This window comes from Lepidochelys kempii, chromosome 5 (assembly GCF_965140265.1).
Source record: "Lepidochelys kempii isolate rLepKem1 chromosome 5, rLepKem1.hap2, whole genome shotgun sequence".
Classification (NCBI taxonomy): domain Eukaryota; kingdom Metazoa; phylum Chordata; order Testudines; family Cheloniidae; genus Lepidochelys; species Lepidochelys kempii.
This window is the reverse complement of record NC_133260.1, coordinates 125304384-125316272: the sequence shown is the minus strand read 5'-3', so window position 1 is coordinate 125316272 and position 11889 is coordinate 125304384. Positions and strand designations below refer to the sequence as shown.

Here is an 11889-nt window from a genome sequence, read left to right as displayed (position 1 = left end):
CCGTTGAAGCTTGTTAGTGCCTTGGCTGGCACAACGCCCCGCTAGGCGCGACTGTGGGGCCTGCGCTGGGCCGGGGCTCAGACTAGAGGCTCACAGTGGTCCCCTCTGGCTTTGAACCCACACAGCCGCCGGCCGGCCGGCCAGACCCGCCCCCGCCCTGCCGCGCCCACAGAGCCGCCAGGTGCACAGCGCCCCCTGCCCTACCCCCACCCAGGGCAGCCGGGCTTCAGTGCGGCTCCCGCGCATGCTCCCGCGACGGCTCCAGGGGCGCCACGCCGCTCCGTCGTCACGTGACGCGCTCCCGGCCTTTCCTCCGCCCCTGCGCGGAGTGACGGTGAAGGGGTTGTGACCGGGAAGGTCCCTGCTGAGGCGCCGTAGCGCGGGCGGGGCCAGAGGGCGGAGCGGGGCAGCAGCGCCCGCCGCAGTCCCGGCCACCACAAAGCCCGAGCTGCCTGGCCGCCGCCATGTTCCGGATCGAGGGGCTGGGGCCCAAGATGGACCCGGAGGAGCTGAAGCGGAAGATGCGGCAGGATGTTCTCAGCTCGGTCCGCACCTTCCTCATCTACGTGGCGCTGCTGCGGATCAGTGAGTGGCGGGCGGGGCGCGCGCTGGCCCTTCCCCTCCCCCAGGGCCTCGCCACCAGCCGCCCGCCCCCACGTGGGCGCGCGCTGCCCCCTCCTCCTTCTCCCCCCCCCCCCGCCCGTGACCCGGCCGGCGCTCGGGGCGCGCTCCGCACGTGCCGTGCCCGCCCGTGGGGCGCAGCGCGGAGCCGGCAGCGGGCAGCGGGCAGCGGGCGGCAGCAGCAGCGCCGGGGGCGGGGCGGCAGCGCCGGGGCGCTGGGCTGCTCGCCGGGGCCCGTGCTGGTGCCGCGGCCCCTGCTGATGGCCGTGCAGGCAGCCCGCGGCCCGCTGCACCCCAGCTGGGGACGCTGCGGGGACGCTGCGGTGCAGCCGGCTGGGCAGCCCGCCGCAAAAGCCCCAAGCCGCCTTGGGCCGGCCGGAGACCTCCTGCCCCCGGCGAAGGGCGCGCCTGGCGGTAGCGGAAACAGGGCGTCGGGGAAAAGTCTCCCGGCTTTTCGCATGTGCGGCTCAGGAGTCAAGTTTTAAAGCCTGAAAAGGGAGAAAAAACTAAGGGCCCCCCGTGTGCGGCCCCGAGGCCGCGCTGCCCCGCGGGGCTTGGAGCCTGTCGCTGCAGCGAATCGTTCGCCGGGCCCGACACGGACGGGGAGCGGCTCACGTTCGTTTTACAAGGGTCGTTCTCCTGGATCTCTCTGCCCCACGCCTCTCTCAGTAAACGTGCCCGGGGTGACTGTCTCCTGGTGCAGCTCTTTGGCTGTCAGACCTCAGAATAGCTTCTTAAATTCTGGGTCCTCTAACACTAGTTCCGTCTTCAAAGTAAACCTTCTACTCGGCTCCTTAAAATGTGACGTTATAAGTTGTAACACTGAACTTGTACTTCTGCAGGCCCTCAAGCCATTAAGGTATCGATCACCCTTAAAAAAGAAAAAAGCTAAGAGTAAGAGGGAGGCACACCAAAAGTTACCTGAGGGCATTCCTGTCCATTATAGTGTGTTGCATTTGTCAAGTAATGGAATAATTACCCCTTGTCAGCAAAGCAAAGTGAGACTGACATATAGTTTACTACAAAGGCAAGAAAACGCAGCAACATAATACTGTTTTGCTGTGTGCATTGTATGTTCATGTAAAAGCATTGGTGTGTACGAGTAATTCATTGAGTTAGGATCCTTTAAATATTCACCATACATGTAATTAGATGGGTAAAGGAACATTCTTACAGGAAGACACGCTACTATCCTCTTTACAGATGACTTGCAAAGGGAAAACTAGGTTGATCCCGGTGTCTGCTGCTTTATCATGTACAAGAGCCTGAATGGATTGATGTTTTTGCTTGTTGGGTTTTTTTAAGCCCTAAAAATAACATGTCAATTAGAGCAATGTTGAAACTGACAGATTTCCTCCAAACTAAGTTAAACAGGTGTTAACAAATCTACTAACAATCTCAATAAAAATTATTCTTCATGCAGGTCTGATCTGCACTAGAAACTTGCTTTGTGGGTTTTTTATGACCTTTTTATACTGCAAAAATTGCGTTTGCTGGTGTGGTTTATTTTGTTCATGGAACTGGTATGAGCTAGACAAGCAAAAGCACATTTTTGCTAGTGTAAACTGCATCTGCACTAGGAGGGTTTGCCAGTATAGCTGTACTTCCAGACCCTTTCTAATGTACAGAAGGCCCAAGTCTAACTTCCTTGGCACTCTAATTTCTTCATCCTGCCAACTCTTCCAGAAAGCAGTCTAGTTAGTGTAGTAGATCTGAATTTATAATGTAAAAAACAAGCAAAATCCTCCTAACTTCTGAGCCTCCTTCATACACCATAGGAAGCCAGCTGGGGGGGGAGGGAGGATGGGGTGCAAGCACCCATTTTGTTTTCTTTGCAGGTCACTTTTCAAGACCTTGCTTGAGGTTCTTGCTCAGGTGTTGCTCAGGTTCTTGCTTTGCTCAATGGGAGATCATCAATTTGTGGACAAACAGCAAGTTTAGTTTTTTCCTTGAGATAGGCAGAGTAAATTGTATGCCTAAAACAACTTGTAATCCTGTGTAGTTGAACTAAAAATCTATATCTTGATTGTACATTCTTTTTCAGCTCCATATATCTTAAAGAAATTGGATAATATATGAACACAGAAGAGCTACAAAGACTGGATACATGGAAACACAAAGGATTGTGGCTGCCTTTCTGTTAATAAACAAGATGCAAAAGGCAGACTTCACATACCGAATGGATCTAAAAATTTCATTTAAGCATATTTGACTTTGTGAGAGCAATGGCCTAGCTGGAAGTATGGAAAATGGTTATTGTCCTTCTGATTGATTTCAAGTCATGTAATGCTCCCATGTGGCGGCATATCTCTATTTGTGCTGGTACAGCCCTTGTCTTGTGTCCAGAAATTGCATCATACTCCATTTTTGTAAGAAGTATTAAGTGCAAACAGATTTCTTTGTTCTGGAGCTACCTCTAAAATAACACAGTGCTATGGCTGTCAATCTTACTGAACCTGTCTGTGTGAAAAATGAACTTGTTTGGATCCCTAAACTCCATCTAGGAAGCTGTTAACTTGCATCCAGTTAGTTGATTTTTTTATTTTTTGTTGAAATAAAATGGAATAACAAGTCTGTGATTTCAGGCACAGTTCTATTGCTTTATTTTTAATAAAATCAGTTACAGTAGAAGGCTCGTGGGATCTTCTTTACTCCCATCTCCTCACCAAAGTCGTCTTTCCCAAAAGTGTTTCTCATGTATGGAGTTGAGGGAGGGAGGTGTGTGTGGGGATTGGGAAAAGCAGAGATGATAGCAAGAATGAGGAAGGGGATAGGAAATGCAGTGCTTGTACCTTTTTAAGTAGGAGACTGTTCATGCCCTGAAAAGTTTACAGTCAAAATAGACAGGACAGATAAAAGGTAGATGGGGAAATAGTGACACAAAGAAGGGAAGTCACCCAGAAAGTGAGTGGCACAGCAGGAGTTAAACTCACGTCTCCTGTGCTCCAGTCTTGTGCTCTGTTCATTAGACCGTGCAGCCTCTGGTTTGAGTTAAGATTTCCTCAAATGTATTTTGTTGTTCCAAATTATTCAGTAAAGCTTACAAATGCCCTTTGCTCATCTCTTGCCGTGACATAGCTTCTCCATCATCATAATAGCTGATGCTTCCTAGTCTTCTGCCCCTTCCTAAAACCAAACCTCTGCCCACCTGTCTCTCGTGGGGGGAGGAGGGTGGGTCCCTTGCTGTTGGGTCTTTTTCTAGCACAGAAAAGAAATTGCTGAATCCTAGGAGAAAGAAAATGTAGCTTAGCAAACTGGATTTCCTTGGGTACTTCCTTGTAGCAGGGCGACTTCTTCCAAGTCTAGCCTTGAGTGGGTTCCTGCAGTTGGACCAGATTAGCAACAGCCATGTTATACTATCTATTAGCTCACAATGCTGAGTTGAGCTGTTACTGGGCCCAGAAAAGTGAGTCAGGAATTTTGACTCAGTGTCCTGAGACCCACTGGGCCAGATTTTTATGAAAATCCCACTAGAATCTACATACATTTGAGAATCTGACCCTCGGGGACTCTAAGAGAAGTCCCTGCACAACCATGTCCTGCTACCTGGGTAACTATAGGCCTATTAACCCGATAGCAATCCTGGGTGAACTAATGGAAAAGCTGATATTGATAGCGAAAGGATAGAAATCCTGTTAATGCCAGTCAACATAATTTTATGGAAAATAGGACTTGTCAAACAAACCTGATTTCATTCTTTGCTGAGATTGAGTTTGGCTGATACAGGTAACTGTAGATATAACGCAGATTACGGTAAAATGAGTTTGTAGTGTAGGAGATTCTGATTAAAATGGGTGCTATACCATATTAAAGCCTATGTTATACGGATTAAGAGCTGGCTAGCTGACTGATCTCAACAAGTAGTCATCAGTGGGGTCACAACTGGGGTGCTCTTAGTGGGGTTCTGCAGGAATCAGTACGAGGCCCAACACTTCAGCATTTCATCCGTGATCTCAAAGTAAATAAAATCACTGCTGATAAAATTTTCAGATGACAGAGTAGCAGAGTGATAAATGATGAGGACAGGGCAGTCGTACAGAGCCAAAGGCAGAGTGATAGATCTAGTAATAAGGGATACAGGCCATCAGTACAGAATGGGGGACTGTCCTGGGAAGCAGTGACTCGGAAAAGGTTTAGGTTGTAGGGGGGTTGTGGCAAAAAGGGCTGATCTGCCATCTTTGGATGTGATACAGGAGAGGGGTACGTCGGAAGGTGATTTTTTACCTGTGTATATGGCATTGGTGAGACTGATGCTGGAATACTGGGTACAGTTCTGGTGTGTGCATTTTAAAAAGGAAGCTGAAGAATTGGAAAGGATGCAGAGAAGAGGTACAAAAATAATTTGGGGCTGGAGACAATGCTGGGAGCAGGATGCACAAACATCATGGTCAATGTCCTCTGGGCCAGGAGGCAGAATCTGTGTTCCATTGCAACTGGCCACTGGCTGCAGGCATGCTGACGCGTCCGTGGGTTCAGACTGCACAGGCACAGCGGTGTAGCTCCCTCCTGGAGCACTCTGATTCCCCAGTATGGTACAGTCTATTTTCTCCTCCCTCCCATGTGGCTGTCTCACCAGGGCCATTCTTCCTGCTCCTGGGCTGATGGCCCGTGGTGCCTTAGATTACTGGTCAAAGGGCAAAACTGGATTCTCAGTGCACAGTGCCTCCACCTTGCGGAGGAGTGAATAATAATGTGCCACCCCTATGACCTCTAGAACAGGGGTTCTCAAACTGGGTCCCCTCGGGGACATGAGGTTATTACCTGGGGCCTCCACCCCAAACACCGCTTTGCCTCCAGCATGTATAATGGTGTTAAATACATTAAAAAGTGTTTTTAATTTATTAGGGGGGTTGCACTCAGAGGCTTGCTATGAGAAAGGGGGCACCAGTATAAAAGTTTGAGAACCACTGCTCTAGAACATGAGCAATGAAGGGCTAACTGCATTTTAAAAGAAACTAACACACAAGGCTGAAGTCATTTGCCTTGTCCCAGTTCCTTATTCACAGACCAAACATTTTAAAGAAGTCATTAGTGTAAGACTTTTTTAGAAATTTCACCAGAATAAGCGTGGTTGATTTGTTACAATTTTATTACTAATTCATTATTTAAATGAACACTAGCTGTGAGAACAAAATTCTTCTTGGTCAAAATTCTTCTTGACACATCCCTGCAGCCTCTCCCCTATTCTGAAATAGCTGAGACGTGTCATTTCCTGACCTGAAGTATTTTTCTTTGCATAAAATAGCGGCCCATGTCCCTCTTCCCCCTTTCCCCACCAAACACACACACACAGTTGTATTTTGCAAATTATCCTGGAATAAGGAACTGGGGTTTCAACTACCATAAATGACAAAACACTTCCTGAGTTGCCCCCAGGTTAAAGTCCTTTAAAGCAGTAAACCATTTTGAAGATCACTCCGACGACAGTGTCTTTTACTGGGGTAGAGGTGGGGTTGCGACTGGAAAAGCACCACCCATTTTATAGTGAACAACCAGGGCTGGTCAAACATTATTGGTGGAAACTTTTTTTTTTTTTTACCCAAAAAATGGGGTGTTGACTAAAAAATGTTCATGAAAAGTATTTGCTTTCCACAGAAAATGTCGATGACTTGTCCAAAAACCTAATGCCTGAAAACAGAGAAATTCAGTTGACAATTTGGAGATGCTACCATCGTCCTTCTTGGGAATTGTAGTTTGGACTAGGGTTGCCAACCATCCAGGATTGTCTTGAAGTCTCCAGGAATTAAAGATTATGTCATGTGAGGAGACCTCCAGGAATATGTCCAACCAAAACTGACAACCCTAGTTTGGATATATGGTGGCCCAGTTCTCTACCTGCTGGGCTCTTAAGCCAGACTACTTCTCCCATGGTGCCCCGTGGCCATGGGACTCATCATACACTGTCATGGCTCAGGAAGAGCATTATGGTGCATTGTAGCTGTGAAGCCTAGGGGACAAAATTAAAAATAACTACCATTCTGATGTCATCACTTGACTCCAGGAGCCAAAACCCCAGGCACACGCCTCTGTTGCCTGTTCCTAATTCCGCCTTCGTGGCTGCTGCTTGCAATGTTCTCTAGTTCTAATGGATCTAGTTCACCTTTATGCTGCTGTCCTGTTTCTTCTTCGCTGCACATGGTCCTGCCCTACTCCTAGTTATCTACAGTTTGAAAAGGTGAGAGAAATGCTGGGAAAAGATGTGAGCACTGACACCTTGACTCCTACCAACCTTAAAGATCACCACAGGGTGACACCAACACGCCCAGTCCCAGATTTCCCTCCAGAAACGTATGTCCTGTAATGCCCAGCCCTCTTCCGGACAGTGTGAACATATTGAGTCCCTTATTCCTTTAAGGGAATAATATACCAGTTTATTATTTTAAATAGCATTACCCAGACACTCCAGCTTAAACACACTGGAATTGATAAAACGGTAAAACAAGGTTATTAACTACAAAGAGAGATTTTAAGTGAGTACAAGCCAGGAGGCATAAAATAAAAAAAAATGGTTAAAAGAAAACAAAAGATAAATCACTTACTAGTGCCTAACTTAACAAACTATTAGATTTAAACAAAATTCCTCACCACCTATTTCCAGCAAGGTTACTGAACAAACTCTTCAGGTCAGGAGTCCCCCACCCCGACTCCAACACCCGCTTTCCTTTTTCTTCTTAGGTGTGATGCCAGCGACAGGGAGAGAGAGGCAGGTACTTTGGGGTGTCTGTCCTTCTTTTTATAGTCCTGTCCCCCCTTTGAGAAGCATGTCCCGCTGGGAGGAAGATGACAGACAGCTTGGTGAAAAGGGAAACTCCCATGTTGTTTCTTTGCTAAAATGTAATTTTGGTCCCGCGCCCCCATCCTTGTCAAAGAGTGACCATTGAGCAGGTATTGGTCCTTCAGCCTTGTTGACACCTGGCTGAGGTGTCAGCTTACCCTTTGTCTATGAGGTACTGGTTTAGCCACTCCCCAGACTTATCTAGGAAACATACTTCAGTCATGATTTCAGCTTATGCTCATAACTTTACCTTTTGTGTTGTGTGGCAAATTGCCAGCACTACTATGATAGGTCTCGTGCTTTCTCTTGTGGGGTGTGTGTGTGTTTCAGGGCACCGTTTCTTGCCCCTGAACTGGGGTATTAACTGCCCCACTAGTGTCCTAGAGGAGCGGAGTGAAGAGGGAGGGTCCCAGGACCGCCCCCTACTCCGGGTCCCAGCCCAGGGGCCCTAGGGATAGCGGTAAACCACTAGAACTAGCGGTTCCTTCCCCTGGGCTACTTCCCTCTCCTGCCCTTTAGCTTGTGGGGCTTCCTGCCCTTCCTGTCCTCAAAGAATCAATCCTGATGCACTTGCATGAGAGGAAAGTGATCAGGAACAGCCAGCATGGATTCACCAAGGGAAGGTCATGCCTGACTAATCTAATCGCCTTTTATGATGAGATTACTGGTTCTGTGGATGAAGGGAAAGCAGTGGATGTATTGTTTCTTGACTTTAGCAAAGCTTTTGACACGGTCTCCCACAGTATTCTTGTCAGCAAGTTAAGGAAGTATGGGCTGGATGAATGCACTATAAGGTGGGTAGAAAGCTGGCTAGATTGTCGGGCTCAACGGGTAGTGATCAATGGCTCCATGTCTAGTTGGCAGCCGGTATCAAGTGGAGTGCCCCAAGGGTCGGTCCTGGGGCCGGTTTTGTTCAATATCTTCATAAATGATCTGGAGGATGGTGTGGATTGCACTCTCAGCAAATTTGCGGATGATACTAAACTGGGAGGAGTGGTAGATACGCTGCAGGGGAGGGATAGGATATAGAAGGACCTAGACAAATTGGAGGATTGGGCCAAAAGAAATCTGATGAGGTTCAATAAGGATAAGTGCAGGGTCCTGCACTTAGGATGGAAGAATCCAATGCACCGCTACAGACTAGGGACTGAATGGCTAGGCAGCAGTTCTGCGGAAAAGGACCTAGGGGTGACAGTGGACGAGAAGCTGGATATGAGTCAGCAGTGTGCCCTTGTTGCCAAGAAGGCCAATGGCATTTTGGGATGTATAAGTAGGGGCATAGCGAGCAGATCGAGGGACGTGATCGTCCCCCTCTATTCGACATTGGTGAGGCCTCATCTGGAGTACTGTGTCCAGTTTTGGGCCCCACACGACAAGAAGGATGTGGATAAATTGGAGAGAGTCCAGCGAAGGGCAACAAAAATGATTAGGGGTCTGGAACACATGACTTATGAGGAGAGGCTGAGGGAGCTGGGATTGTTTAGCCTGCAGAAGAGAAGAATGAGGGGGGATTTGATAGCTGCTTTCAACTACCTGAAAGGGGGTTCCAAAGAGGATGGCTCTAGACTGTTCTCAATGGTAGCAGATGACAGAACGAGGAGTAATGGTCTCAAGTTGCAGTGGGGGAGGTTTAGATTGGATATTAGGAAAACTTTTTCACTAAGAGGGTGGTGAAACACTGGAATGCGTTACCTAGGGAGGTAGTAGAATCTCCTTCCTTAGAAGTTTTTAAGGTCAGGCTTGACAAAGCTCTGGCTGGGATGATTTAACTGGGAATTGGTCCTGCTTCGAGCAGGGGGTTGGACTAGATGACCTTCTGGGGTCCCTTCCAACCCTGATATTCTATGATTCTATGATTCTGCACAAACCAGGTGTCCCTTTACCTAGGGTCTTGGTCTTCTTAGCCCACTGCAGCACTTCTCCAAACTCCCCTCTGCTTCCCTCCAAACTGCTCTCTGCTCCAACACCAGTCCACTCGGCTTCAACTCCTCCTCTTGTCTGATTGAAGCAGGGAGTTTTTATCATGTGACTGGCTTCAGGTGCTTTAATTAATTTATAGAAAACTTTCTTCCCTCTACAGGGAATAAGGCTCCCTTCTAACACTCTCCTGCTGCCCTCTGGCCATGCTGTATCACAGTTGCTGTGTGCCTTTTGCCATGGTATTACTGATCAGCCAGTTATGGGATTTTAAATGACCCCTCACAAGGCGTACCTTGTACAAACATTATTACAATTGTGTGTAGGGTGTGAACACAGAGATATATTCTGTCAAGCACAAACACAGAACCCAGTGTCTTTGCTACCTGCCACACCCCTGTCCTGCACTGAACATCTGTTATTCCCCAAAGGAGAATACCTTTTTTCATTTGTTGTACGTATTTATTTGTTGTTCAGTAGGTAGGAGAATTTGTAACCGATGGTCTGTCACTCTCTGGTGTTCCGTGATTTATTTATTTCTCTCCGGAAAGCTTGTATGATGAGAAACACATTCCTTTAAGAACCTCTCTCTCTCGGGGAGTTCCTGGGTGTTACCTCAGACTTGAGGCTACATGGGGGGCATATTTCTATGGAAAAATTACTATCTAAGGGCAAGGAGGAAGAATTCTTGTTATCGTATAATATAGGAAGAATCCTTATTCTAACTGAATACTTTCTAGAGCTCCTAAGTATGCTAAGCACTTCACAGGTCCCACTGAAGCATCTAGAAGATAGACTTGACAGGCCCCGAGACGTAAAAGAGGCAGGAGGAGGAGAAAGGACATGGATTATGCAGTTACTTTGTTCATGTCCCCGTGTCTGCAAGTGTCAGTGCTAGAGTGAAGAGTTGGTAGGAGAAAGAGTTCTACGGTTAAATTACAGAACAAATTTCAACTTAAATAACCAATGGAGAGTGGTGAGGATAATGGGTAACACCTGCACCAGAGGTCCCATGCCTCTTGAGAGGACACACTTCAGACACTGCACATTTGAAGAAAATACGTTAACGGTTGCAGACTTTAAAGCCTGGCTAGCTAAATGGGATAAAACTAATGCCAGTGGCAGAATTTGTTATTGCGTGTTTACAGTAAAATATGCTGGTGTTAATCCTGTTTAACACCATTTTACCGGGGGAAAGCACCAGTTCACTGTTCAGAATGCAAAACAGAACATCTGTATTACACATTTGTAATCACTGAAAAACGCAAAAACGGTGGACATTGTCACTGCAACTGAAAACTGAAGGCAAGACATTCTTCCTTGGCTGTTGCTACAGATGCTTCAAATTAAGGAAACTAAATATTTTTCCGTTTGGCTGCTTTTTTTTTTTTTTTATGGTGAAAGTGGCCTGAACAATGTCCTTTTGGATTTTTACGAGGAGGCAGATGAATCATCTGAATCTGTTACAAAATGTATAATTGATGCTGTGAAGAACTTTGGTTTGGCCCTGAAAGAAGTAATTGCACATGGACCAGAGAATGCATCAGTGAATTACGGTAAGAACTGCTCTGTTTTTGTTAAAGTGAAAGCAATACAAACAAAGATAATACAGACTAATTGTAACTGCAATGACCTGCACAACCCAGCACACATTTTCAGGAAAGCACTCCGCTTTGAAGTGGGAGGTTTGGTTTTAAAAGTTCTTAATGGGTTTTCACGCAGTGCAAAAAAGTTGGATGCCTCAAGTCCTGTTTGGATTTTCCACAGCAAAATATTTCAGAGTGCTTCTGCATGTCCCCCACCTGCTGGTTAAGCCTCTTTCATACAGTTGAAAGGCTTCTGCTGAACTGGGAGGCCATTACATTGTATTTGTTGCAGCCTTGAGAATCAGACTGCTACAATCCAGTTTGGAGATTCATCTGAGTTCAGAAGCGCGAGTTAAGTGACATGTTGACACTCCCCTAAGAGCTACATGTATTTTGTACCTTTGGTCACGGCCAGCTCTCAGAAGCCCGGCTGTATTCTTGAAATGGATGCTAGGAATGCTGCAGAACTTTATGGTGTTACGTCAGAAGTCAGCTGATTGACAGGAAAAATGTTGAGTTCTTTGGTTAGCATGTGAACAGAGCTTTACCGCACCTGCCCAGGGAAGCTCAACAAAAGTTCAGAATTGAAGCCAAGGCAGTTTAGAAGGGTGGCCTATCTGGAGAAATGGTTTTCTTTTGAGAATTCTTCCTCTTATTCGTTTTTCTGGCCGGAGTCTTAACAAGACGCCTTCATTTGATGAGAGGATGAAACTGAGTGTGGATGGAGATGCTTTGTATAAGGAGGTCTGTCTATTACACATTGCTGCACCTGCTAGAATGGAAGATAAAAGTCTCAGTGGACCAGCTCAGACACAGTTTACATTTTTCAGGGTGGTTCAAGCCCCAGATTTCTTAAAAAATAATTCAGTATTTTTTCTGTGCCATGCAGCATTTCATTAGGGGGGTGTGATTGTGATTGGAGACCTGTGGACTGATGAGAGCAATCACCTAAGCGTAGACTTAGTCAAAAGTGAACTTTGCATTAGATGC

General features: G+C 46.9%; 1 protein-coding gene across 1 annotated transcript; it reads left to right on the top strand.

Moving 5' to 3' along the window:
* The first annotated feature begins 309 nt into the window (after positions 1–309).
* Positions 310–3252, top strand: TOMM5 (translocase of outer mitochondrial membrane 5). Its single transcript, XM_073345718.1, has 2 exons — positions 310–585; positions 2666–3252. Exons 1-2 carry the CDS (start codon positions 465–467, stop codon positions 2698–2700), a joined length of 156 nt encoding a protein of 51 aa, XP_073201819.1. The 5' UTR covers positions 310–464; the 3' UTR covers positions 2701–3252.
* The last annotated feature ends 8637 nt before the right edge of the window (positions 3253–11889 follow it).

What these genes read in the sequence shown, in the direction of transcription:
- TOMM5 (XM_073345718.1), top strand. Translation starts at nt 465, where the DNA reads ATGTTCCGGATCGAGGGGCTGGGGCCCAAGATGGACCCGGAGGAGCTG. An exon ending in CGTGGCGCTGCTGCGGATCA is followed by an intron (nt 586 to 2,665) that starts GTGAGTGGCGGG and finishes ATTCTTTTTCAG; the next exon opens with CTCCATATATCTTAAAGAAA.